The sequence below is a fragment of the Myotis yumanensis genome, unplaced genomic scaffold, assembly GCF_028538775.1.
Source record: "Myotis yumanensis isolate MYYU_CA2020_CCGP unplaced genomic scaffold, mMyoYum1.0.hap1 SCAF_16, whole genome shotgun sequence".
Taxonomy (NCBI): domain Eukaryota; kingdom Metazoa; phylum Chordata; class Mammalia; order Chiroptera; family Vespertilionidae; genus Myotis; species Myotis yumanensis.
Window position 1 is genome coordinate 714197 of NW_027223767.1, and position 24908 is coordinate 739104.

Genomic DNA, 24908 nt, shown 5'->3' on the forward strand with positions numbered 1-24908 from the left:
ACATATAATTACATAATGTTTTTGTGATTAATCACTATGCTTTAATTATGTTCAATTTGTAACAATGAAAATACATCCTGCATATCAGATATTTACATTACGATTCATAACAGTAGCAAGATGACAGTTATGAAGTAGCAACAAAAATAATTTTATGGTTGGGGGTCACCACAACATGAGGAACTGTATTAAAGGGTCGTGGCATTAGGAAGGTTGAGAACCACTGCTGTAGAGCTTGTATGCCATACATCAGTTATCTATCTCAGGCCTCTTAAACATTGGAAGGCAGACTTTACTCTCACATCCTCTTAGATAGCTTAGGAATTGCTTTCCATGTCCTCCTTTACCTCAGCTTGGTGTTCAAAGAATGTGGCAAAAAGAAGTTGTACTGAGTCTTCAATGGAATTACAGGCCATCTATGTTCTATCTTCTACACTAATAAAAGGGAAACATGCAAATTGACTGTCCTCTCTATGCCCACCAGCCAATCAGGGCGACTATGCAAATTAACCCAACAAAGATGGCAGCAGCCATGGAGCTGGAGCGAACAGGAGGCTTGGGTTGCCCCGGGTGATGGAGGAAGCCAAGCTTCCCGCCGCCAGTGAAGGAGTGGCTGGGGGCCTGGATTGGGAGACCCAGGCTTCCTGCCCACCCTGGCCTCTGCTCAAGGAGGGGCTGGGGGCCTGGGTCTCCGGGGGGCGTGGCCAGCCTGAAAACAGCCCTCAGCCCCTCACCCAGGCTGGCCAGGTACCCCAGTGGGGTCCCCCACCTTGAAGGGGCTGTGGCCAGCCTGAAAACGGTCCTCAGCCCTTCACCCAGGCTGGCCACCCCCCCCCCCCCCCCCCAGCGGGGACCCTCACCCCATGGGGGTGTGGCTGGCCTGCAAACCACCACAGGACTCTCACCCAGGCTGCCCTAGGCCCCCAAGGGAACCCCCAACCCTGATCTGGGACACCCCTCAGGGCAAACCAGCCAGCCCCCACCTGTGCACCAGGGCTCTGTACTAGTAAAAGGGTAATATGCTAATTAGACTGGGAGACCTTCCAGGAGACCTTCCGGACATTCTTGTGGACAAAGTCATGGTGGTGGGGCCGAGGTAGAGGCGGTTAGAGGCCAAGAGGGGAGGGCAGTTGTGGGTGATCAGGCTGGTGGTGGTGGGGCTGTTGGGGGTGATCAGGCTGGCAGGGGGGGGCAGTTAGGGGTGAGCAGACCAGCAGGGGGGCCAGTTGGAGGCAAGCAGGCTGTCAGTGGGGGTCAGTTGGGGGTAATCAGGACTGCGGCGGGGGTGGGGGCAGTTTGGATTGAGCAGGCCAGCAGGGGGGTCAGTTGGGGGCAAGCAGACTGGCAGGGGGGGCAGTTGGGGGCGAGCACACTGGCACGGGGGGCAGTTAGGGGTGATCCACCCCGACCAGGGATGGAATCCACAACCTAGGTATGTGCCCTCACCCAGAATGGAAACTGTAACCTTTTGGTGTATGGGAGGATTCTCCAATCAACTGAGCCACCTGGCCAGGGCTGGATTAGTGTGTGTGTTTTTTTTGTTTTGTTTTAAATGTTAATTGCTTAGTTTGAAGAAACAACTCCAGCTATAGATAGACAAGAGGTGGTGATAAATATTTTCAAAATTCAGATCTGTCAGTGTTGCAATACCTTTTGGTAGTATACCAATCATGAACCGTAGTGTCCCTCATCTGTTCTCGGTACTTAAGGGGGATCATTTTCTTGCATCTGTTTGGGTCCTGGGCAACTGTGTTTCCAGCACTTTCTAGTGGTACGGTGAGGAAGAGTTGGTTTCAGAGAGTTTAACCTTGATGAGTAACAGTGTTACAGTTTGACAGTTTGAATATAATTCACAACATATCTATAAGCTTAGTACATTTTTGTTTTTAATGGTATGATTTCCTATTAAAATGCCAATTTATGTTATAACCTTTGTAAATAAGTAAAGGTTTTTTGTGAGCCTGACATTCAGCTACAATGTAATTACAGAAGTGAACCCCTGGATAAGCAGGAGTTGAAACTTTGCTTATCTAAGTACAGGCGTGTTATGGGCTTTTGTATCCACACTTTGGTTCTTCTTTTGATAGGTGGAGAGTGAGAAGAACATGGTTAGATTTGGTAACTTTCTGCCCGCTTTAGGCTTGAATTGCACTATAGAATGAAATTTTCCATGATTTAGTCTCAGTGCTATCACAGTGGCCTGTCTGCATTTCTGGCTTGTGTTAAATAGAACAAGTATCTTGCCACTTACGAGTTTGTGTGTGAAGATTGACACTAGCAGTAAAAACATAAGGGATTTGCAGTTGTGTGGCTTGTATGACTTAACATAGTCTGCATTATATTTTGAACATTTAAAAAAAATAATTGCCGAAACCGGTTTGGCTCAGTGGATTGAGTGTCGGCCTGCGGACTGAAAGGTCCCGGGTTCGATTCCGGTCAAGGGCATGTACCTGGGTTGCGGGCACATCCCCAGTTGGAGGTGTGCAGGAGGCAGCTGATCGATGTTTCTCTCTCATCGATGTTTCTGACTCTCTCTCTCTCTCTCCCTTCCTCTCTGAAAAAATCAATAAAATATATTTAAAAAAAAAATAATTATTCCTATCTTCGAACCATTCTGTGACTAAAATTTTACAGCAACCTATCCTCAAAACAGCCGTTTTTGTAGCTACCGTAAATACTTTTACCAAATATACCGTAAGTGAAGAAGAGTTGTCATGCATACTATTAGTAATTTTGGGCCATTATTGAGTCTGGTTTAATTTGGGCAGTTATCTGGAGGTTGGGAAATTGCTTTTGAAGGCTTCTAAGGCATAGAGTTTGGTACCTAAAGCAACTCTTTGGGTAGATTCTTTTTTTTTGTTGTTGTTAATCCTCACCCAAGGATATTTTTTCATTGATTTTTAGGGCGAGTGATAGAGAGAGGGAAAGACAGAGAGAAACATCGATGTGAGAGAAACACATTGATTGGTTGCCTCCTGCACGAGCCCTGACCAGGGCCAGGACCGGGGAGGAGCCTGCAACCAGAGTATGTGCCCTTGCCCAGAATTGAACCCGGGACCCTTTGGTCCACAGGACAATGCTCTACCACTGAGCCACACTGGCCAGGGCGGATAGAGCTTCTTAGAGAAATGTTTTGTTTGGGAAAGGGGCTAGAAAGAAGGGTATCTGTCTTGGAAATGAGAGGTGAGAGGCCAGAGGGCTCTAAGATCCAGAGTCATACCTTACCCTAGTGCAGTGGTTCTCAACCTTCCTAATGCTGTAACCCTTTAATACAGTTCCTCATGTTGTGGTGACCCCCAATTTGATTGTTACAAATTGAACATAATTAAAGCATTGTGATCAATCACAAAAACAATATGTAATTATATATGTGTTTTCTGATGGTCTTAGGCAACCCCTTTGAAAGGGTCATTCGACCCCCAAAGGGGTCATGACCCAGAGGTTGAGAACCGCTGCCCTAGTGTTTTCTTCTGTTTCTGTGTTTGTGGTTTTCATGTTACTGCTTATAGAAATGTGGTGTGGCACCCTTTGGAAGAAAGTGGGATGACTCCATCTTTTTTTGAACTTCCCATTCTTCAGTTCAGAGTCAGCGCTTGCCCGTGGGTTTTTCTCTTGAGGAATTGAAATCGTAATTATTAAAAGGCCATTTAAATGGTAGATGTCACTTAGGAAGTTGATACCTGCCTTAAAATTTAGACTATTTGTAGATGTCCAATGAAAATTCCTACACATAGGATAATTTTAGCTTAAACATACGTAGTGGAATACATAGATAATTCTAGATGCTCAGATGTTGGTAAGTTTTACTAAGGAAGTTTAAATTACAACCTGGCAGGTGTGGCTCAGTAGTTGAGCTTTGACCCATGACCCAGGAGGTCACAGTTCAATTCTAGGTGAGGGCACATGCCCAGTTTCTGGGCTTAATCTCCAATAGGGGGCATTTAGAAGGCAGCCAATCAATGATTCTCTCTCATCAATGATGTTTCTATCTTTCCCTCTCTCTTCCTCTCTGAAATCAATTTAAAAAAAAGATCTGTTTGCTGCCTAGGTCTTCCAGATTTTTTTTTTTAAATATATTTTATTGATTTTTTACAGAGAGGAGGGGAGAGGGATAGAGAGTTAGAAACATCGATGAGAGAGAAACATCGATCAGCTGCCTCCTGCACGCCCCCCACTGGGGATGTGCCCACAACCAAGGTACATGCCCCCGACTGGAATCGAACCCGGGACCCCTGAGTCCGCAGGCCGACGCTCTATCCACTGAACCAAACCGGTCAGGGCAGGGCCCAGATTTTTTAAAAATTGCAAATATGTGTACATATGAAGCAAAGTTAAATGTTTTTGTTTTTATTGTTGTAACTATACATGTTATGTGTATTTCCTTTTTTTTTTTTTTTTTTTAATATATATATATTTTATTGATTTTTTTACAGCGAGGAAGGGAGAGGGATAGAGAGTTAGAAACATCAATGAGAGAGAAACATCGATCAGCTGCCTCCTACACACTCCCTACTGGGGATGTGCCTGCAACCAAGGTACATGCCCTTGACTGGAATCGAACCTGGGACCCTTAAGTCCACAGGCCGACGCTCTATCCACTGAGCCAAACCAGTTAGGGCTTGTATTTCCTTTTTTCACTTGTTGCCTATGCATATAGATCTCACTTACTTTTGTTATTTTTTTAGTCCTCACCCGAGGATATTTTTCCCATTGATTTTTAGAGAGTGGAAGGAAGGAGGAGAAAGAGAGAGACATCTATGTGAAAGAGACACATGGATTGGTTGCCTCCTGCATGCACCCTGCCTGAGGCCAAGGGTCAGACCTGAAACCCAGCTATGTGCCCTTGACTGGGAATTGAACTTGAGACCCTTTCGTGCTCAGGCCAACTCTAACCACTTGGCAACACTACCCAGGGCTCACTTGCTCTTTTCAACCATGCACCTAATATTCCGTTGAATGGTAATGGCCTCGTGTATTTTCCCTTCCATTCACTCATTTTAAGTATGCATATATATGCTTTCAGTTTGGAGAATTTAATTAAGACTTTTAAGAATTTGTAAAATTTAATTTTAGAATCCATATAGAGAAGGAATAGTCTTAGACAATGAACTAAATGTGTCTTGGTTTGCTGAGGGATTGAAATGTGATTATTTGACATCAAACCAGAGATGCATTTAAAAAGTACAGTTTTATGTGTGTGAAATAATGGGGAGCAGAGGAGGTAGCTAAAATAAAAAATTAAATGTGAACAATGGAAGTTTAGGATAACACCCTACCCTCCATTCTGTGCCTTTCAGAGCGACAGCATGGGGGACTGGCTTGTGGACGCTTGCATAGGAGAGACCTTTATAGTCAGTGTGGAGGGTGGGTCAGGCCTTGGCGTGTGCTGTGGAAAGGGAGATCCCTTCATTGAAAATGGTCTTGTATTATTTATCTCTAGTCAGTGGCACTTTGCTGTGTTTTAGAAAATGGTTTACTCTAGGTTTCTGTACTGATCCTCTCTTGGCAGTGCTGTTTTCAGTTCTGGAGTCTTAGATTCTTCTCTTGAAATAGTGAATCTCATGCTTGATCTTTTGAGTAGAAATCATCATAAGGGAATAACCGTGCCTAGACTGACTGACACAACACAGTGTCATGAAGTGTACGTGTATCTGGCTCCACAAATGACCAAATGAGTCTGTGTTGACAACCAAGTCAGGCGCTTTGATGGGGGTGGGCCTACTGCTGAGAGGTCTCTCCTGGCTTTCCTCCCCCTGCTTTTTTTTCCCATTTTATTTTATGAATTTTTTCTTTTTAAAAAAAATATATTTTATTGATTTCAGAGAGGAAGGGAGAGGGAGATAAGAAACATCTGTATATCTATCTACACTAATAAAAGAGAAACATGGTAATTGGCGTACGACTGCTACCCTTTTCATTGGCTAATCAGTGAGTATATGCAAATTAACTGTCAGCCAAGATGGCGGTCGGCAGCCAGGCAGCTGGAAGCGAACATGAGGCTTGCTTGCTGCGGACTCCAACGTTCCCCACCTCACTTGCCGCCTTCTGAGCTACAACGCTAAGCAACTATGTACTATGTTGCAAATAAGAAGATAAACAAAACTCCAGAAACCAGCGGACTGAAACCCAACCGGACCGAAACATTGTATCCATGTTTTCAGCAGCGAGGCCTCAGAGCTAAAGCTGGCCCAGAATAAAAAAAAAAAAGAAAAGAAAACAAGGAGCGGTTGGGAGCTTTTAGTCACCTGCCAGCCGGAAAACAGCCCTCAGCCTCTCACCCAGACTGGCCAGGCACCCTGGTGAGGACCCCCACCCTGATCCAGGACACCCTTCAGGGCAAACCAGCCGGCCCCCACCCATGCACCAGGCCGCTATCCTATATAGTAAAAGGGTAATATGCCTCCCAGCACCGGGATCAGCGGAGCAGTGAGGCTCCCGGCACCGGGATCAGCGTGACTGGGGGCAGTGCCCAAACCCCCTGATCGCCCTGTGGCTCTGTGTGTGACAGGGGGCGGGGCCACAACCTCCCTATCCGCCCTGCTCTGTTCGTGACAGGGAAAGGCGCCCCAACCCCCTGATCAGCCCTGCTCTGTGCCTGATAGGGGGGAGCTCCCCAATCCCCCGATTGCCCTGGGGCTCTGTGCTTGACAGGGTGCGGCGCCCCAACCCACCCCACCAACGGGCCCTGCTCTGTGTGTGACAGGGTAGAGCCATAACCTCCCCATCGGCCCTGCCCTGAATCTGACAGGGTGCAGCGCCCCAACCCCCTGATCCGCCCTGCTCTGTGGGTAATAGAGGGTGCTGCCCCAACCTCCCTCCACGGGCCTTGCTCTGTGTGTGACAGGGTAGAGCCATAACCTCCCCATTGGCCCTGCCCTGAGTGTGACAGGGTGCAGCGCCCCAACCCCCTGATCCGCCCTGCTCTGTGTGTGACAGGGGGTGGTGCCCCAACTCCCCTATCGGCCCTACTCTGTGAGTGGCAGGGGGGAGCTCCTCAACCCCCTGATCGGCCCTGCTCTGTGCGTGACAGGGAGGCGCTCCTGAACCCCCTGATGGGCCCTGCTCTGTGAGTGACAGGGGGCAGCGCCCCAACCCCCTGATTGGCCCTGCTCTGTGAGTGACAGGGGCAGCGCCCCAACCCCCTGATTGGCCCTGCTCTGTGCATCACAGGGGGTGGCGCCGCAACCTCCCCATTGACCCTGCCTTGAGTGTGATAGGGGGCGGTGCCCCAACCCCCCAATTAGTCCTACCCTGAGCGTGACTGAGGGTGGCATCGCAACCTCCCAATCCGCCCTGCTCTGTGCATGACAGGGGGCGGCGCCCCAACTCCCCAATCAGCCCTGCTCTGAGCCCGACCAGGGGCTGCACCTAGGGATTGGGCGTGCCCTCTGCCACCCAGGAGCAGACCTAAGCCAGCAGGTCATTATCTCCCGAGGGGTCCCAGACTGCGAGAGGGCACAGGCTGGGCTGAGGGACCCCCTCTTCCCCCCCCCCCCCCCCCCCGAGTGCACAAATTTTTGTGCACCAGCCCTCTAGTATATATATAAGCCTAAGTGACTGCTTGTTCAACTGGTAGCTATGACATGCACAGACAACAAGGGGGCAGACGCTCTGACCTGTAGGTTAGCTTGCTGCTGGCATCTGGCCGATCGGGACTGGGTTGGACAGGCCAGACACACTGTGGAGTCCTCCCACAGTCCCTCCCCTGCCCCAATCTTGCACCTGTGGAGTCCTGGATTGCAAGAGGGCACAGGCCACGCTGAGGGACCACACTGGTGCACGAATCTGTGCACCGGGCCTCTAGGCCTGTATAATAAAAGAGAAACATGCAAATTAACCATCCCTCTGCTACGCATAAGCCACGCAAACAGGCCAATCAGAGTGACTATGCGAATTAACCCAACAAAGATGACTGTTAATTTGCATATGCAGGTGTCAAGCACCCCAGGAGGTGACGGCTGCCACGGGCTCCCAGGACGATTGCCGGCCCGGGAAATAAGGCCTGCTGCGCCTAGGCACGCCCAGGGGCTCCCGGGACCTTGCCGGCAGTCAGCAGGGCAGGAGAGGAGCGGGCAGAGAGCAGGAGGTTTGGAGGACTTGGCAGAGCAGGAGACAGCTGGACATAGAGCAGAGCGAGAGAGAGGGCGGCTTGGAGGACATGGCTCCCTCTGTCACCCAGCTTCCTCATCACAGCTGTGGAAACTGACAGCAGGGAGGAGGAAGTCCCACTCCCTGCAGAATCAGCCTTTGGTCAGACAGCTCTCAGCGGCCTGACAGCCAGGACTCTCATTCACCTGCAACTCAGACTGTGACAGTAGAGAGGTGGGACTATGTCTAAAGAACAACTGTTGATACAACGTAGCTCTGCAGCTGAAAGATGCCGGCGTTATCAACAGAAAATGTCTGCAGAGCAGCGTGTGCCTGATCTTGAAAGAAGGCAGCGCCTGCAACAGAATGTATCTGAACATCAGCTACTGGAAAAATGTCGCTCTGATTCCGAAAAATACCGGCGTTATCGACAGAAAATGTCTAAAGACCAACGTGCTTTTGAAGTTGAAAGAAGGCAGTGGCATCGACAGAATATGTCTAGAGAACAGTCATCAACAAGTACTACCAATACCGGTAGGAACTGCCTTCTCAGTGAAAATGGAGTACATGAGGATGCAATTCTCGAACATAGTTGGGGTGGAATGACTGTTTGATGTGAATTTTGCCTATCACTAAATTTCTCTGATGAAAAACCATCCGATGGGAAATTTACTCGGTGTTGTAGCAAAGGGAAAGTCTGTCCAAATGATATACATTTTCCAGATTACCCGGCATATTTAAAAAGATTAATGACAAACAGAAGATCTGACAGTAAACATTTCATGGAAAATATTTGTTCCATAAATAGTTCTTTTGCTTTTGCTTCCATGGGTGCAAATATTGCATCGCCATCAGGATATGGGCCATACTGTTTTAACATGGACAAGTTTATCACCATGCTGGAACTCTACATCCTTGGATGGCGTTCCTTGGAAGTTTGCTCAACTCTATATTTTGGATACAGCCGAAGCTACAAGTAAAAGATTAGCAATGCCAGAAAACCAGGGCTGCTTAGAAAGACTCATGATCAACATCAACAACCTCATGCATGAAATAAATGAATTAACAAAATCGTACAAGATGCTACATGAGGTAGAAAAGGAACTCAATCTGAAGCAGCAGCAAAAGGTATTGCTCCCACAGAGGTAACAATAGCAATTAAATACGATCGTAACAGTGACCCGGGTAGATATAATTCTCCCCGTGTAATCGGCCCAGAGATGCTGACTGGCATAGAAAGGGGCCAATGGCTGCCTAGGAGGCGGAGCTTTTGATGCTGACTGGCGTAGAAGCTGACTAATCAGAACCAAATCTGGGTCAACTGTGAGGAGCCAATGGCGGCCTAGGAGGTAGAGCTTTTGACGCTGACTGGCATAGAAACTGACCAATCAGAACCAAATTGGCCAGCAGAGAAGGGCAGTTGGGAGTGAGATAAGACCGGCAGGGGAGGGCAGTTAGGGGTGATCAGGCAGGCAGAGGCAGTTAGGGGCGATCAGGCCGGAATGGGAGGGCATTTGGGGGCGAGATCAGACCAGCAGGGGTGGCAATTAGGGGCGATCAGGCAGGCAGAGGCATTTAGAGGCGATCAGGCCAGCAGGGGAGAGCAGTTAGGGGTGAGATCAGGCCAGCAGGAGAGAGCAGTTAGGGGCTGGATAAGGCCGACAGGGCAGGGCAGTTAGGGGCGATCAGGCTGGCAGGCAGAAGTGGTTAGGGGGTGATCAGGCTGGCAGGCAGGCAAGCAGTTGGGAGCCAGCAGTCCTGGATTGTGAGAGGGATCCCAGATTGGAGAGGGTACAGGCTGGGCTGAGGGACATACATTTGTAACCAACCAATCAGGTTCTTTGTTCATAGCCTGCATTCCATCCTGGCACCCTCTGACTGCCTAACCAATTATTTAAAAATTTACATAGTAAAGGTTGCTCTTATGCTGTAAAGTTCAGTGGGTTTTGCAGATGCGTAGTGTCATGCATCTACTACAGCCTCTGCTACGCAGAAGGGTCCCTGCCCTAAAACCCCAGCGGGTCACAGCATTGAACCTCCTAGTCTACAGACCTCCTTCCAGACCTAGGCCTGGCCCTTGGGCAAGACTGTAAGTAGCAGCGTGTCTTCTGTGAAGACTGTCTTCCGCACACAGAGCTGATGGGATAGGCGTGGGGCAGACATGCAGAAGATTCGGCAGAAAGTAAGTAAGTTTAGTGTTCAGGGCCTGAAATGATGGGCCTTACAGATATGTGAGGTCTTCCTTGCCTCTGATGTTGGCCACACCGGCAGTGGAGAGTGGCAGAGAACATACATTAAAACGGAGTTGGGTGTCAGGAATATTACTGCTTGTTAGCGGCTCTTTCAAAAGATCTGTGTGTGGGAGGGAGGATAGGAACCACAGGTTAAAATGAATGTTTTAGAATAATCTGGATGCTCCCTACATACATGTTTAATTGACATTTAGGAAGTGACTTAACATTTACATTATAACTAGCACAGAGTGGTGAGCACCATGGGGACTGCCCTTGCCCGGCTTTTGCAATGTGTGACTTTGGGCAAGTCCAGGAGTCTCTCCAGAGCGTCACTCATTTCTCACTTACAGTAACAGTACTTGTAGTTACATAGCATGTTGCATTTATAAAGCACGTTTCAAGTGTAATTTCATTTCGGTGTTGGTATTTATCATATGCACTTTTAGGTAGGCTTGGCAGGCAAGTCTAACCTGTTTAGGGACACTGATTTTAAGTGCCAGGTGTGGGCTTTGCAGTCAGGTCAGTCTTCCTTTAGAGTTCATGCTCCCACTACATTATTCTGGAATGTTGTCCAATACACAGCAACGTTGACCCTGAAGTGGGGTCTGTTCGCACAGTACGCAGACAACCAAATAAACTGACACCAGGTTACAGTGAACGGAAAGAGAACATATTCCCAAGGCACCAGAGGAAGGAGGCTCAAAGACCCGACTCCCGGTGGCTTTCAAGCAGACTCTGTTTAAGGACAAAAATCACAAGTAAGGGTTTCAAGGTGGTGGGCTGCATTGATTGATTGGTCAGTTATGTTGAAGCTTCGACGATTTTCTTAGTCTGATTTACTTATTTTAACTTTTTGTTTTAATTGAGTTGAGAGGGAGAGGGAGAGGGAAAGAGAGTGAAAAACATGGATGAGAGGCATCAGTTGGCTGCCTCCTGCACGCCTCCTACCGGGGATCAAGCCTGCAACCCGGGCATGTGTCCTGACTGGGAATCAAACTGTGACCTCATGGTTCATGGGTTGACACTCAACCACTGAGCCACACCAGCTGGGCTTAATTGGTTTTCCTTTTCCCCTGGGTCTTTGTTCCTGTTTCCGAATAAACCAGAGCCCGTAACCCATCTTGGGATTGTGAGTCAGCGATGTTACCAGAGTGCCGAGAAACAGATCTAGATGTCCATCTTGGACTTAACAACCTGCATCTTCTCATCTCAGTCAGTCTGTCCCCAGAAACCTGTTTTTCTGGCAGGTCTCCAGGCTCCCAGACATGGCTACGTTCTTTTCTTAATCTCTAGCTAAAGCAACCACAACTTTAAAAAAAGCTAACTTAATAATTTTAACTAAAACTAAATTCTTGTTTTTATGATATGCTAACAGTTTCAGTAATTCTCTAATTTTGGTGGGTGCTGACTGGGTGTCCTATACATTTGATTAAATTCTGACAGTACCTGGAGATTGCAAGAGATCCACAGGTTAAGGGCTTTGTCCCAAAAGACTGACCCAATTTTAGATATAGTGACAAGTCCAGGTTCCATGATTTGCCAGAGTGATTCACAGAGCTCAGGGAAATCCTTACTTAACGTTTACCAGTTTCTTATAAAGGGCCGGATGAGGGCTGGAAGGCCTAGCGCCCAGGAGCTGTGTCCCTGTGGAGCCTGGCACACCACCCTCCTGGTTGCATTCACCACCCAGAAGCAAGTAAAACCAAAGTACCCACTTCTTACTATATCACAGCAACACAGTTACGTCACTTTTATAGACGAAGGTGTTGGATGAGAGAAGTCCTAAGACTCATCTTAACTCTGAGATGCAAAAGTCTTAGTCTGGCTTTCTGAGGTTGGGAATTTATTTGAGGAGATTGTCTATTTTTGGCCAACTTTTTTGCTTCTTAATGTCTCTGTTTGTCCCTGTAGATGATGGAATGTTTATACCTGTCTCTTTGCTTATATCAAAACTCAGGATGGTAGAAAAGTATTTTGAGCCCTTGAAAAATTCATTGAAGAGAATGCACAGGAATTAAACGTGTCTTCCTGTAGATGTCAGGCTTTCCCAGACCATCAATAGTTGGAAGTCGGGGGGCAATGTGCGAAATGTCAATCAGCTCTTAAGAGACTATCTCATGTTTCCACTTTTTTACACTGGACTCAATTCACTGTACAACTGAGTTATCACCCTGATGTGAGCCACACGTGTTTGACTTCAGGGGCCTGTCACACATAAATCCTTGTTATGTTTCAGTATTTCCTTGCAGGCTATGAAATCTACTTGAATTAATTTATAGGAAAAGGAATGTAATACAGAAATCATTGCAAAGGCTCCAGGAGCAATAGATTCTAGGTTATGTTTAAGCAATGTCCATCAGCCTCCAGAATTCTGCCCACAGCCTCGACAACGGGAAGCTAAGAGATCAGTGATATGGGAACCATATGGACCCCTCACCTGCAAGCCGCAGGGAGCCGTTCCATCCTTCCTTCCCAACCACGTAGAGCAGCAGAGTCTGATATAAGGGTGTTTGGGGAATTAGTTTCTTACCTTCTCAGTGTTAAAGAAAGGAGTTAGAATAAAAATAGCTAACCTGAGCCCTGTATTAGTTTCCTGTGGCTGTTGTAGCGAATGACCACAAACTTGGTGGTTTAGAACGAGTTCTGGAGGCCAGGAGCTCCAGGGAAGGTGTTGGCCGGGCTGTGCCTGCAGAGGCTCCACGGGAGGGCCTGTTGCTGGCCGCCTCCGCTCCTGGAGCCTGGCCCTCCCTGCGGTCTCTGCCTCCTCACAGGGCCTTCACTGGGGTGTCCAGTCTCTCTTCCTCTCTAAGGACACCTGTGATCCACCCACATGATCAAGTTCAGTCTCATCTCAAGACTCTGAACCCTTTGCGGTCCAATTTTATTTTTGGAATTCAAACAGTCTGGTCCAAATTAATTGACGGGATTGAACGTTGAACCGGTTTGCGGTGTCGACCTCAGCCTCGACGTTGGACCTGCTACTAGTGCCTGGTCTGTCGAGTCAGCCTCGATGTTGGACTGAAAAGGGTTAACTTAATGACATATACAAAATTACGCGTTCTAAGACCCTTAATTACATTTGCCAAAAAGAAGCATTCACAGGTTCTGGAGATTAGGATGTGGGGCCACTGCCCGCCCACTACAAACCCTAACGTGCACAGACAATATTCCCAGTACTTTACAGCATCAGCTTATTTAATTCTCATGGTAGCTGTAGGAGATAGAAACATACATTTTTTTTTTAAATCCTCACCTGAGGATATGCTTATTGATTTCAAGAGCTCCATAGTCACATGTGGTTAGTGGCTATTGTAATGGACAGTGGTGATACAGGGAGAAATAATAATGCGGAAGGCAATGGTGACACTTTATGAATACATAACAAAGGATTTGTTTCCTGTATTCAATGCTTATTGCCTATTGGTTGGCTACTTAATTAATGTCAGAGAAGGAGTCTCTCAGCTGTTTGATCCACCAGCTCAGCAAACTCTGTACTGGTGAGTGCTAACCCCACCCTCAGCTGGCAGCCTGCCTGCCCACACACAGGTCCCAGAGGAGGAAATTAGGTGGTTAGTGAGTCCTTTTCTCCTAGCATTATTTTTCTGCTTTGCTTTAATTCTCTTCATGTGAATTGCAATCATCTACACTAAAAGGGAAACATGCAAATTGACTGCCCCTCCGCTACACACACCAGCCAATCAGGGTGATTATGCAAATTAACCCAACAAAGATGGTGGTGTCCACAGAGTTGGAGGCTTGAGTTGCCCCCGGCAACGGAAGCCTGGCCTGTCGCTGAAGGAGTGGCAAGGAGCCTGGGTCTCTGGGGGCGACCCAAGCTTCCAGCTGGCCCTGGCCTCTGCTCAAGGAGGGGCCGGGGCCCTGGGTATCCGGGGGTGACCCAGGCTTCCAGCTGGCCCTGGCCTCTGCTCAAGGAGGGGCTGGGGGCCTGGGTCTCTTGGGGGATGTGGCCAGCCTGAAAACAGCCCTTAGCCCCTCACTCAGGCTGGCCAGGCACCCCAGCAGGACCCCCACCCAGAAGGGGCTGTGGCCAGCCTGTAAACAGCCATCATTCCCTCACCCAGGCTGGACAGGCACACCAGTGGGAACCCCCACCCTGAAGGGGTGTGGCCAGCCTGAAAACAGCCCTCAGCCCCTCACCCAGGCTGGCCACGCCCCGCCAGCGGGGACCCTCACCCCATGGGGGTGTGGCTGGCCTGCAAACCACCACAGGCCCCTCGCCCAGGCCGCCCCATGCTCCAAGGAAACCCCCACCCTGATCCGGGACACCCTTCAGGGCAAACCAGTCAGCCCTCACCCGTGCACCAGGCCTCTATACTAATAAAAGGGTAATATGCTAATTAGACTGGGAGACCTTCCAGGAGACCTTCTAGACGTTCTTCTGGACAAAGCCATGGTGGCGGGGCCGAGTTAGAGGCGGTTAGAGGCCAAGAGGGGAGGGCAGTTGTGGGTGATCAGACCAGTGGGGGGAGGCTGTTGGGGGTGAGCAGACCATTGGGGGCCAGTTGGGGGCAAGCAGGCCATCAGTGGGGGTCAGTTGGGGGTGATCAGGACTGTGGGGGGGCGAGAAACATTCCATAGGATTACATAGAATTTTGAGCTCTCTGCTCAAATTCCACCTCTTGTATGCAAACTTTTATTATTTCCCCCAATCCTCCTTAATTAGGTGTGATTGTTCCTTTAATTTTCATAGCATTTCATTGATCTCTCTTAGTATACCCAGGTACATTACACCTCTGTGTGTTGTTTTGTACTAGAGGCCCAGTGCACGGAATCACGTGGCCCTGCCCACCCGCGGGCGCCCCAACTGCTACCCGCTGCCTCGCCTTGACACCCTAACCTCCACTCAGCGCTGGAGTGTGCCTGGTCCCATGCCCGACCCCTCTGACCTTTTCTGGCCGCTTCAAGCCCCACCCTTGGTCCCATGAGTCGCCTCGGGCTGGTCCTACCTCCTTCGGGTGCCTACCTGCTTCCGCCCAGTCTCTGGAGCAACGCGGCGGCTTCGCCCTGTCATGGTGCTGGAGTAGAGCGTGGAAGCCTTGTGCCTGCTGCAGAGTTTTTAGTGCCGCTTGCTGGCGGTGTGCACGCTGCGCTCCTTCCCCTCGCACGTGGGCGGTGGGGCGCTCTGTGAGCGGTGGGTGGCGAAGGACTGGTAAGGAGGGTGCTACAGACTCTCACCCCCGCCCTCCCCACCACAGGATGGTCCCTCCTCCTCTGGATGCCTCCCCGCTTCCGCCCTCTGCCCCGCCGTGCGCGCAGCCTCCTGCTGAACGGTCGTTATGGCGAGGGTGTCACGACCATTAGCATATTAGCTCTTTATTATATAGGATTATGGCTTCTTCCTCCCTCCCTAAAGAAACCAAACACCTTGATGAATTTTCATAAAGTGAACAGGTTTGCACTCCACTGTGCACAGGTGTTGGCCCCGCACTGCAGGGTCCCCGCGGCCTCCCTAGTCCCAGCCCTCCGCCCTCAAGGGTGCCCACTCCTGGCTTACATGACTACTTACCTTCCTGCTTCTCACTTTAGCCGAGTGGCCGGTTTCCTAAGTTTCCATTGTGAGGATTACCGTGCTGCTGGTTACACCGTGGCTTCCTCTTCATCGCTGGAGTATTCTGCTAAACACCACAGTTTATTCTCTTTACTGCTGATGAGTATTGTTTTTAGGTTTGGGGCATTACAAAGACTGCTACCATGACTTTCTTTACATGTCTTTTGGTGTCCTTAACATGCACATTTCTATTCCTTAAAAAGTGTTGTTTCTGTTAAGTATAAACAGAATGGAATTATTGAGTTACAAGGTATATATTCAGTTCAATAGTTTTCCCTTAGTTTATTTTTTAAAATATGAAACTACATAAATAGCAAGAATACTAAAATAAAAATCCTCCACATTTATCTAGATCAGTGGTTCTCAAATTTCTGGCCCTTTAAATACAGTTCCTGCAAACTAGGGAAAAACCAAGATGGCGGCATAGGTAAACACCGGAGTTTGCTGCCTCAAACAACCACTTCAGAAATACAACTAAAAGACTAAAAGATGGAACGGACATCATCCAGAACCACAGGAAGGCTGGCTGAGTGGAAATTCTACAACTAGAAGGAAAGAGAAAAGCATACCGAGACTCAGAGGAGGCGCAGTAAGGAAGTAAAATGCTAAGGTGCAGAGGTGCATGTGGAGCGGGCTGGCGGCTGAGGGCACGGTTGTCGTTTTCAATCGGGAGGGAGTCTCAGGCTCTGAGCTCCAGTTCCGGGCGAGTCTCTAGGGACCCAGACTCATACGGGAGAAGCGAAACTGTCTGCCATCGGTCGGAATCCGAGGGCAGCTTTCTCTCCGAGAGGCTTGCATCGATTGCCGAGACACTGAGAAGCAGAGCCTCTGAGGGCTGGACTGAGAGCAGCCATAACTGCTAGCCCCGCCCTGTTGATCCTGTGGGACCTGCCCTGCCCAAGCCCTGCAGGGAGGCTTTTGCTGGATAGCCTCAGGCAAAGGCTAGATTAGCACCTCCCCAGAGATCCAGGAGCCAGGAAATCCAGAGATCAGAGTGGGACCATCCAGTTTGCAGCTCCGTGGAACCATAAAGGACACACTCGGGGGCAGACTCAGTGAGCACCAAAGCCCCATTGAAGCAAGTCTTGCCCCAGAGGGGTGTCCCCAGCACAGAAGTTCTCCCACTGCAGACACAGCTGATTCTCACAGCCAATTGGCCTGAAGGTCAATTCCTCCCAGTGATAACTACAACAATCAAGGCTTAACTACAACAAGACTGTACACAAAGCCCACAAGGGGTGCACCAAGAGTGTCTACCTCAGGTAATTGGGACACTTAGCACAGAAAGGCACTCTATCGACACAGCGAAGCATAAAAGACGCCGAGACAAAGAAACAGGACACAAATGACAGAAATGGAGGAAAGCAAACTGCTGGATATAGAGTTCAAAACCACACTTTTAAGGTCTTACAGAACTATCTAGAAGCTGCCGATAAATTTGGTAAGGCCCTCGAAAAGACTGGTGAGACTGCCGATAAATGTAGTGAGATCTTCAAGAAATCTAGTGAGACCCTCGATGTTGAGATAAAGAACCAACCAGAAATTAAGCATACACTGACTGAAATAAAGAATATTATACAGACTCCCAACAGCACACCAGAGGATCGCAAGAATCAAGTCAAAGATTTGAAATACGAAGAAGCAAAAAACACCCAACCGGAAAAGCAAAATGAAAAAAGAATTCAAAAATATGAAGATAGTGTAAGGAGCCTCTGGGACAGCTTCAAGCGTACCAACATCCGAATTATAGGGGTGCCAGAAGAAGAGAGAGAGCAAGATATTGAAAACCTATTTGAAGAAATAATGACAGAAAACTTCCCCTACCTGGTGAAAGAAATAGACTTCCAAGTCCAGGAAGCGCATAGAACTCCAAACAAAAGGAATCCAAAGAGGACCACACCAAGACACATCATCATTAAAATGCCAAGAGCAAAAGACAAAAAGAGAATCTTAAAAGCAGCAAGAGAAAGAAACTCAGTTACCTACAAGGGAGTACCCATACGACTGTCAGCTGATTTCTCAACAGAAACTTTGCAGGCCAGAAGGGAGTGGCAAGAAATATTCAAAGTGATGAATACCAAGAACCTACGACCAAGATTACTTTATCCAGCAAAGCTATCATTCAGAAGTGAAGGTCGGATAAAGAGCTTCACAGATAAGAAAAAGCTAAAGGAGTTCACCACCACCAAACCAGTATTATAAGAAATGCTGAAAGGTATCCTTTAAGAAGAGGAAGAAGAAGAAAAAGGTAAAGATAGAAATTATGAACAACAAATACACATCTATCAAAAAGTGAATATAAAAATCAAGTGAATAAATAATCTGATGAACAGTATGAACTGGTGATTATAATAGAATCAGGGACATAGAAAGGGAATGGACTGACTATTCTTGAGGGGGAAAGGGTTTTGGGGGGTGCGGGAAGAGATTGGACAATAATCGCGCACCTATGGATGAGGACAGTGGGTGGGGAGTGAGGGCGGAGGGTGGGGTGGGAACTGGGTGGAGGGGAGTTATGATGGGAAAAAAGAGGAACCTATGTAATAATCTGAACAATAAAGATTTTTAAAAAAATAAAAAATAAGTAAATAAATACAGTTCCTCATGTGACCCAATCATAAAATTATTTTTGTTGCTACTTCATAACTGTAATGTTGCTACTGTTATGAATCGTAATGTAAATATCTGATATGCAGGATGGTCTTAGGCGACCCCCGTGAAAGAGTCATTCGACCACCAAAGGGGTCGTGGCCCATAGGTTGAGAACCGCTGATCTAGATTGTCAGGTTTTGCTGGTTTTCACTTTGTTTCTCTGTACCTTTTATGGTGAATCATCTGAAAGTTGGTTGTAGATTTGATAGTTTATCCCTATGTGCATCTCCTAAGAACCAGGACATTCTTCTTCGGAACCACAAGACAGTGACCACACTCGGCAAGTTTAATGTGGGTGAAATAGTGTTACCTAACATATGGTTCATATTTAAATACAGCAGTTGTTCCAATAATGTCCTTTATGGCTTAAAAAAAGTGGCTATAGGATTCAATCCAAGATCTTGCATTGTGTTTATTTTCATGTCTTTTTAGATTCTATGCATCTAGAAGAGTTCCCTGGCCTATTCTGGCTTTCATTGCATAGATACTTTTAAAGAGCTCCATCTGGCCTAGTCTGAGTATAGTGGGGCCTTGACTTACGAGTTTAATTCATTCCGTGACGGAGCTCGTAACTCAAATTACTCGTATGTCAAATCAAAAAGTGAACGAGTGAGACACATGATGCTGGGCTGATGTTGTGGCGTTCACTGTGATGTTCGCTGCGCCAACTAGCGTTGGGGTATCTGAAGCTGGCTCATAACCCGAATTTTAGCTCGCAACTCAAAGCAAAAAATCTGCCGAGAGACAGCTCGTATCTCGTAAAACTCATTAGTCGGGACACTCGTAAGTCAAGGCCCTACTATATTCATGGTTAGGCCCAGGGCAAGCCTTGTTGGACTGCAGTTCCCTCCAGTCAGCAACAGTGGTGTCTGTGCTGATGCCTTGAAACTGGAGATATTCCTGCCCTAATATGCATCACGTTTGTGCATGTAAATAAGTTAATGTAGTTTTATTGAGGTGAAATTCATGTAACATAAAATTAACCACTTGAACAATTCAGTAATGAATTGTTCAGATTATGTTACATGAATTGAGTTGTTCAAAAAAACAGCCTGGGCGTTTAACGTGTTAAGGCTTTCTTTCCCTGACTGATAACAGCAGGACATGACCACTTTCTGTGTTTGTAGTTGTTGCTAATTGGCCTCTGTTTAATTTCTGTAGTTCCTTTTTGTGCAGCAGAAATTCTTGAAGTACTTTTTCTTTAGGCAGATTTTTTTCTTTAAGGAAGTTCTGCAACAGAACAGGTGATGCAGTTTTACATTTAAACTTCAGGGCTTAACTTTGGTCAATTTTTAAAACAAAATTTTCATGTTAAGGGAAAATAATGGTGTTAAGTGTTAAATTGTGTACTTATCTTGCTAAGAATCATGATGAGTACTGTATTTTTTCATGTATAAGATGCTATATTTTTATAAAATTGTTAGACTGAAAATCAAGGGGCGTTTTATACACGTAAGGAGGAGGGAGCCGTGTGGGTGCATAGCTGCCCATACCTTGTCAGACAGGCTTCCTCCAATCATGAGTCTTTTGTCACCTGATGCTGTAATTGGAGATGGAGGTGGAGAGTGTGCAGATGCAACAGGGACCAGAGCGTTCTGAGCCCATAAAGATGTCAACATATCTTATATCTATATATATAAAAGGCTAATATGTAAAATCCCTCTTTGGGAATTAGACCGGGAGTTTGACCATTTGCTGTGACATGCGCTGACCACCAAGGGTGGCGTGGAATGAAGGAAGGCCCCACCTGACAGCTAGCAGCTGGGGAAGGAAGGCCCCAGCTGGCAGCCGGCCTCTGTGAAAGGAAGGCCCCGGCCGGCAGGCTCTGATCAGCCCTGATTGCCGGCTAGGCCTATGGACCTTACCTGTGCACGAATGTCGTGTGCCGGGCATCTAGTGAAGAGATAAATACTGGGAAACGATTGTCTTACTCTGCAAAATTCAAACTGGATACAATCAGCTAAACAAAAGAGCAAGGAAATAGTGCTGCAAAGACAATTTGGACCTCTTCCCACTGAGTGTACGATCAGACAGTGGAGAAAACAGGAAGAACAACTCCTTAAGATGCCACAAAAGAAGAAGGCCTTCAGAGGAAAACCAGCAAAATGGGCAAACGTGGAGCAGAGGCTTAAGACTTGGATTATGGAGCAGTTCCAAGTGGCTTATGTGTGTCAACCACGCTTATTCAAGGTCAGGCAAGAATGTTTGCAAGTGAAATGGACTCTGGAAAGGCAAAATGGTGCTTCAATTTCATGAGGAGAGTTGGGTTGGCCATGAGAACACGAGCAAAGTTAGAAAATGCCACCAGTTTATGAGGATGATCTCACGTATACAGACAGTGACTCAGAAGACAGCAGTGACACAATAAAAGTTGGAGAAATTGATGTGCCTGGAACTAACAGTGATGAAGAAGGAAGCAGTGATGCAACAGAGGCTGCATAAAGTGATATGGTGCATAGTATCATAGTACTGGTGCGTAAACATTAACTGCAGTACTTACTAAATAAAATGTGTTCTGTTTTATGTTTAAAATAATGATTTCTTAATTTTGGGAAAGGTGGGGGGCGTCTTATACATGAGGGTGTTTTATACAATGAAAAATACAGTATATATTTTCAAGGTAATGCTAGCCTTGAATTTTTTGTTTTATATATTGGGGGAGAGAATTGGGTTTATTAAGCTCATAGAGGATTTAAAAAATCCTCTGGTCATGCCTTTAAATTAGTGATAAAAAATTAAAAAGAAAAAGTTTTAACAATAAAGTAGTGAAAATAAAGGACACCTCTTAATCCTTCCCTTATTTTATTACTAAAATCTATAGTTTTGTTAACAGTAAATGTATTCTAAGAATCTCTAGGACTTTGTTCCTAACAGGTTTTGTAACTAAAGGAATGAAATCTTCCATAGTACTTGTAAACATCATTTGTTACACATCAAATATAACAGTACTAGAGGCCCAGTGCACGAAATTTGTGCACAGGTAGTGTCCCTAGGCTTGGCCAGTGATCAGGGCCGATCAGATTTCCTGCCTCCCTGCCTTCTCCTTCCCTTGCTGCCTGGCTGCGTGCCGCCACCATGTGGTTCCCCCTGCCTCCTCCTTCCCTCACTTCTTCAGCGCCCCGCCACCGCTGCTGGTTGCTCCCCTTGTTCCGTGCCACCCCCTGGTGGTTAGCGCACATCATAGTGAGCAATCGAATTCCCAGTTGAACTTCTGAGGAGACACTTTGCATATTAGCCTTTTATATGTATAGATGAGCAATTTTAAAATTTCTTCTGTATTACTGAAAGCAATTATAGTTAGTTAATTCCTTTGATCATTTGGAAGCGTAAATAGATGATACAACTTCTATTGCTTTGGCATTTTGGGGGGGTCTAAGAGAACATTTATTCGGAAAATCACAGAGATAAAGAAGTAATTTGTAGAAGAAATGAACTTAGGAAAGCAGTTACAGAGGCAAAGGAAGGGCCTGTAGAGCCTAGCAGTGAGGAGGCAATGGCAGGGCCTTATTGCAGCATCAGACATTCTGTGGCCTCCCCCCTGTGGCCCTGCAGTGCTATCACCTGGAGGAGGGTGCTCTGTAACCTAGTGGGTGGAGGCCCTAGTGGGTGAAGGCCCTGGGCGCTGGTTAACATCCTACACACAGCGCACAGCTCCAAGTACAGACAGAACTTTCAGCCCTGCGGCGTTCATTGTGCTGCTGATGCTGCTGTTGAGAACTGTGCCTGGGGGCACATGTGCCTCTCCCCAGCTGAAGTGGGGGAGGGGGGAGTGGGGAGAAGGGAGGGGCAGGATGTGTGCCTCTCCCCAGCTGGGGGGTGAGGGGGACATGGGCCTCTCCCTGGTTGCAGACTGGGAGTGCACTCTGAGCACTGATGTAAAGGAGCATCTGTGCCGTGGTCTTAGGGTGTTCACAGTTCTCTCTGACCAATGCTTCATCTCAGGGCTGTCTCACTTTATGGAGTGGACCTCCACACTCCACACACCCTCCTGCCAACTCCTCTCCACTGATTCTGCCTCTTCTGGAGGCCGCACAAGTTATTAACACCCCTGTGCAGCTCTCTTAAGAGTGTCCCATGGTTTCTGTTTTATGTAAAGAAAGGTTGCAGACTAGTGCCCAGGCCCTGCACTCCACATGAGTGAGGGCTCAGCCTGTCCCCTCTGGGCTGAGCCCTTGCTTGGTCTTGTGTGTGCAGAGGGAAGCTTAGAAGGGGCAGCCTCCGGCTACGTGGTTGAGTGGGCTCCTAGGATCAGGCAGTTCCTGGTCCATGTTCTAGCTGGCTGTATTGTCACAGCATGTACACTAAATTTCTTCAATGTCAGAGGGGCTTAAAGCCTTCTTCATGGGGTGGTTGTGCAGATTGAATGAGAATAACTGTCCAGTGTCTATCGAGCATTCAGCAAGTAGCAGGTAATGTTGGTGCCTGCTGTTATTTTTAGAGGCCCTTTCAATTTTTGTTTTAAAATATATTTTTATTGACTTCAGAGAGTATGGGAGATGGGGAGATAGAAACATTGATGATGAGAGAGAATCATGGATCGGCTGCCTCCTGCACTCGCCACACTGGGGATCAAGCCCACAACCTGGTCATGTGCCCTGACTGGGACTCAAACCGGTGACCTCCTGGATCATAGGTCAACGTTCAACCACTGAGCCACACCAGTTGGGCAGCGGCCCTTTCAATTTTAATCTTCCCCTCCCCATACCCAGTTTATGCCTTCCTTCATCTCCCCCTCCCTCCCAGTTAAGATAGAGGTGAGTTTGCTATATGCTGTGTGCGGTATCATCTTAGCAGTTGGATATTCATTCTGACAATCTCATGGGACTTATCCTATATAATAAAAGGCCAGGACCATAAGCGTAAGACCGCTCGACCAGTCGCCATGGGAGGCATTGACCACCTCTTGGTCGTCCCCCCCCCCCGCCCCGTAGGCTCCCATCGCAGCATGGCGAACAGGGAACCATGGTGAAGGGGGCCAGGGGGGTAGCAGCGTGGCAGGACTGGTGACTGTTGAGTGGCAGTAGGCAGTGAGCAGTGAGCTGCGGTGAGTGTCCAGTGGCAAGCGGTGGTGAGCATCATGGGGCGGTGAGCATTGTGGAGTGTCGCAGGGCGGGGAGTGTCATGGGGCGGCGGTGGCAGAGGTGTGGATCGCGGAGCTTTCCAGGGCGGCGGAGGCAAGCATTGTGGAGTGTCGCAAGGCGGTGGCAGCGAGCGTCACAGGGTGTCCTGGGGCGGCGTAGGGCGGCAGACATGGCCCTGATCGGAGGCTAGGCCTAGGGACCCTACTCGCGCATGATTTCGTGCACTGGGCCTCTAGTATTTAAAATAAGTGTGATTGCCATGCTGTGGTAGAAAACTGACCTTCTTGGTTGGTGTGAGTGTATGAGAATTACTGACCACTGTGCTCATGATTGCTGTGACTAAAGTGTTGTTTCTGTGGTCTAATTCTTGGCCAAAAAATTGTTCCCTTTTCCTGTTTTTGTATATTGCTCTGGATCATGTCCCTCACTGTCTGTTTATTGCTTCTAAATGTGCTGTGGTTGGGGGTTATCAAATTTAAAATGCTACCCAGATTCAGAGCAGATAGGCTGTGAGTTGCTAGCCTGCTATGGGGCTAGGAGCTGGGCCTAGGCCTGGGCCTGGGCCTGTCATCTGGTGTAGACAGAATGCAGACTTCGCTTCTAAAGCCGCATGTGGGGACATCCAAGGAGCTCACAGGTTTTGGTGAATTGTGGACTGTTTTCTTACATGGAGCTAGTTTTGAGCTAAATGAAGGAAGTGCCTTCGGGGGCCTGGGGGCCATTGAAGGTATGAACAGAATGATCTTTTAGCAAAATGAGACTTTGAGGAAAGTCCCTGCTTCCCCTCCCGTCCACGCTGTGCCCCTGTGGACGGACCCCCTTGCTCGCCTTGCATATTTCTCTCTGAGGACTTGTGCTGATTTTCATTCTCTTCTCTGTGTTCCAGGCCAAGTCCTGCGTCTGCCACGTCTGTGGAGTCCACCTGAGCAGGCTGCACTCCTGCCTCCACTGTGTCTTCTTTGGCTGTTTCACAAAGAAGCACATTCACGAACATGCGAAGTCCAAACGGCACAACCTGGGTAAGGCACCCTCTGCTACAGTGTTGGGAAGAGTTACTGCCCTTTCTGCTCTCTGGATTTAGATTTGCAGTTCCACTCTCTTAAAAGTACACTTCTTTTGTCTAAAATAATTTGTGGCCTTCTTGTGAAACTTCACAGGGGAAATGAAAGATAAAGTGAACTCAAAACAGATCATTTTACCCAGCTTGCCTGTGGCATTTAAGTTGGTGATGTAATCATATATATATATATATATTAGAGGCCCGGTGCACAAATATTTATGCAC

General features: G+C 47.7%; 1 protein-coding gene across 1 annotated transcript in view; it reads left to right on the plus strand.

Annotated features, from left to right (window-relative positions):
* Positions 1 to 24908, plus strand: part of USP22 (ubiquitin specific peptidase 22) — an 81662-nt gene that overhangs the window by 2119 nt on the left and 54635 nt on the right. The window contains exon 2 of the mRNA XM_070393202.1: positions 24511 to 24643. Within this exon, the coding sequence (XP_070249303.1) occupies positions 24511 to 24643 (133 nt within the window). The remainder of the gene's footprint in view (positions 1 to 24510; positions 24644 to 24908) is intronic.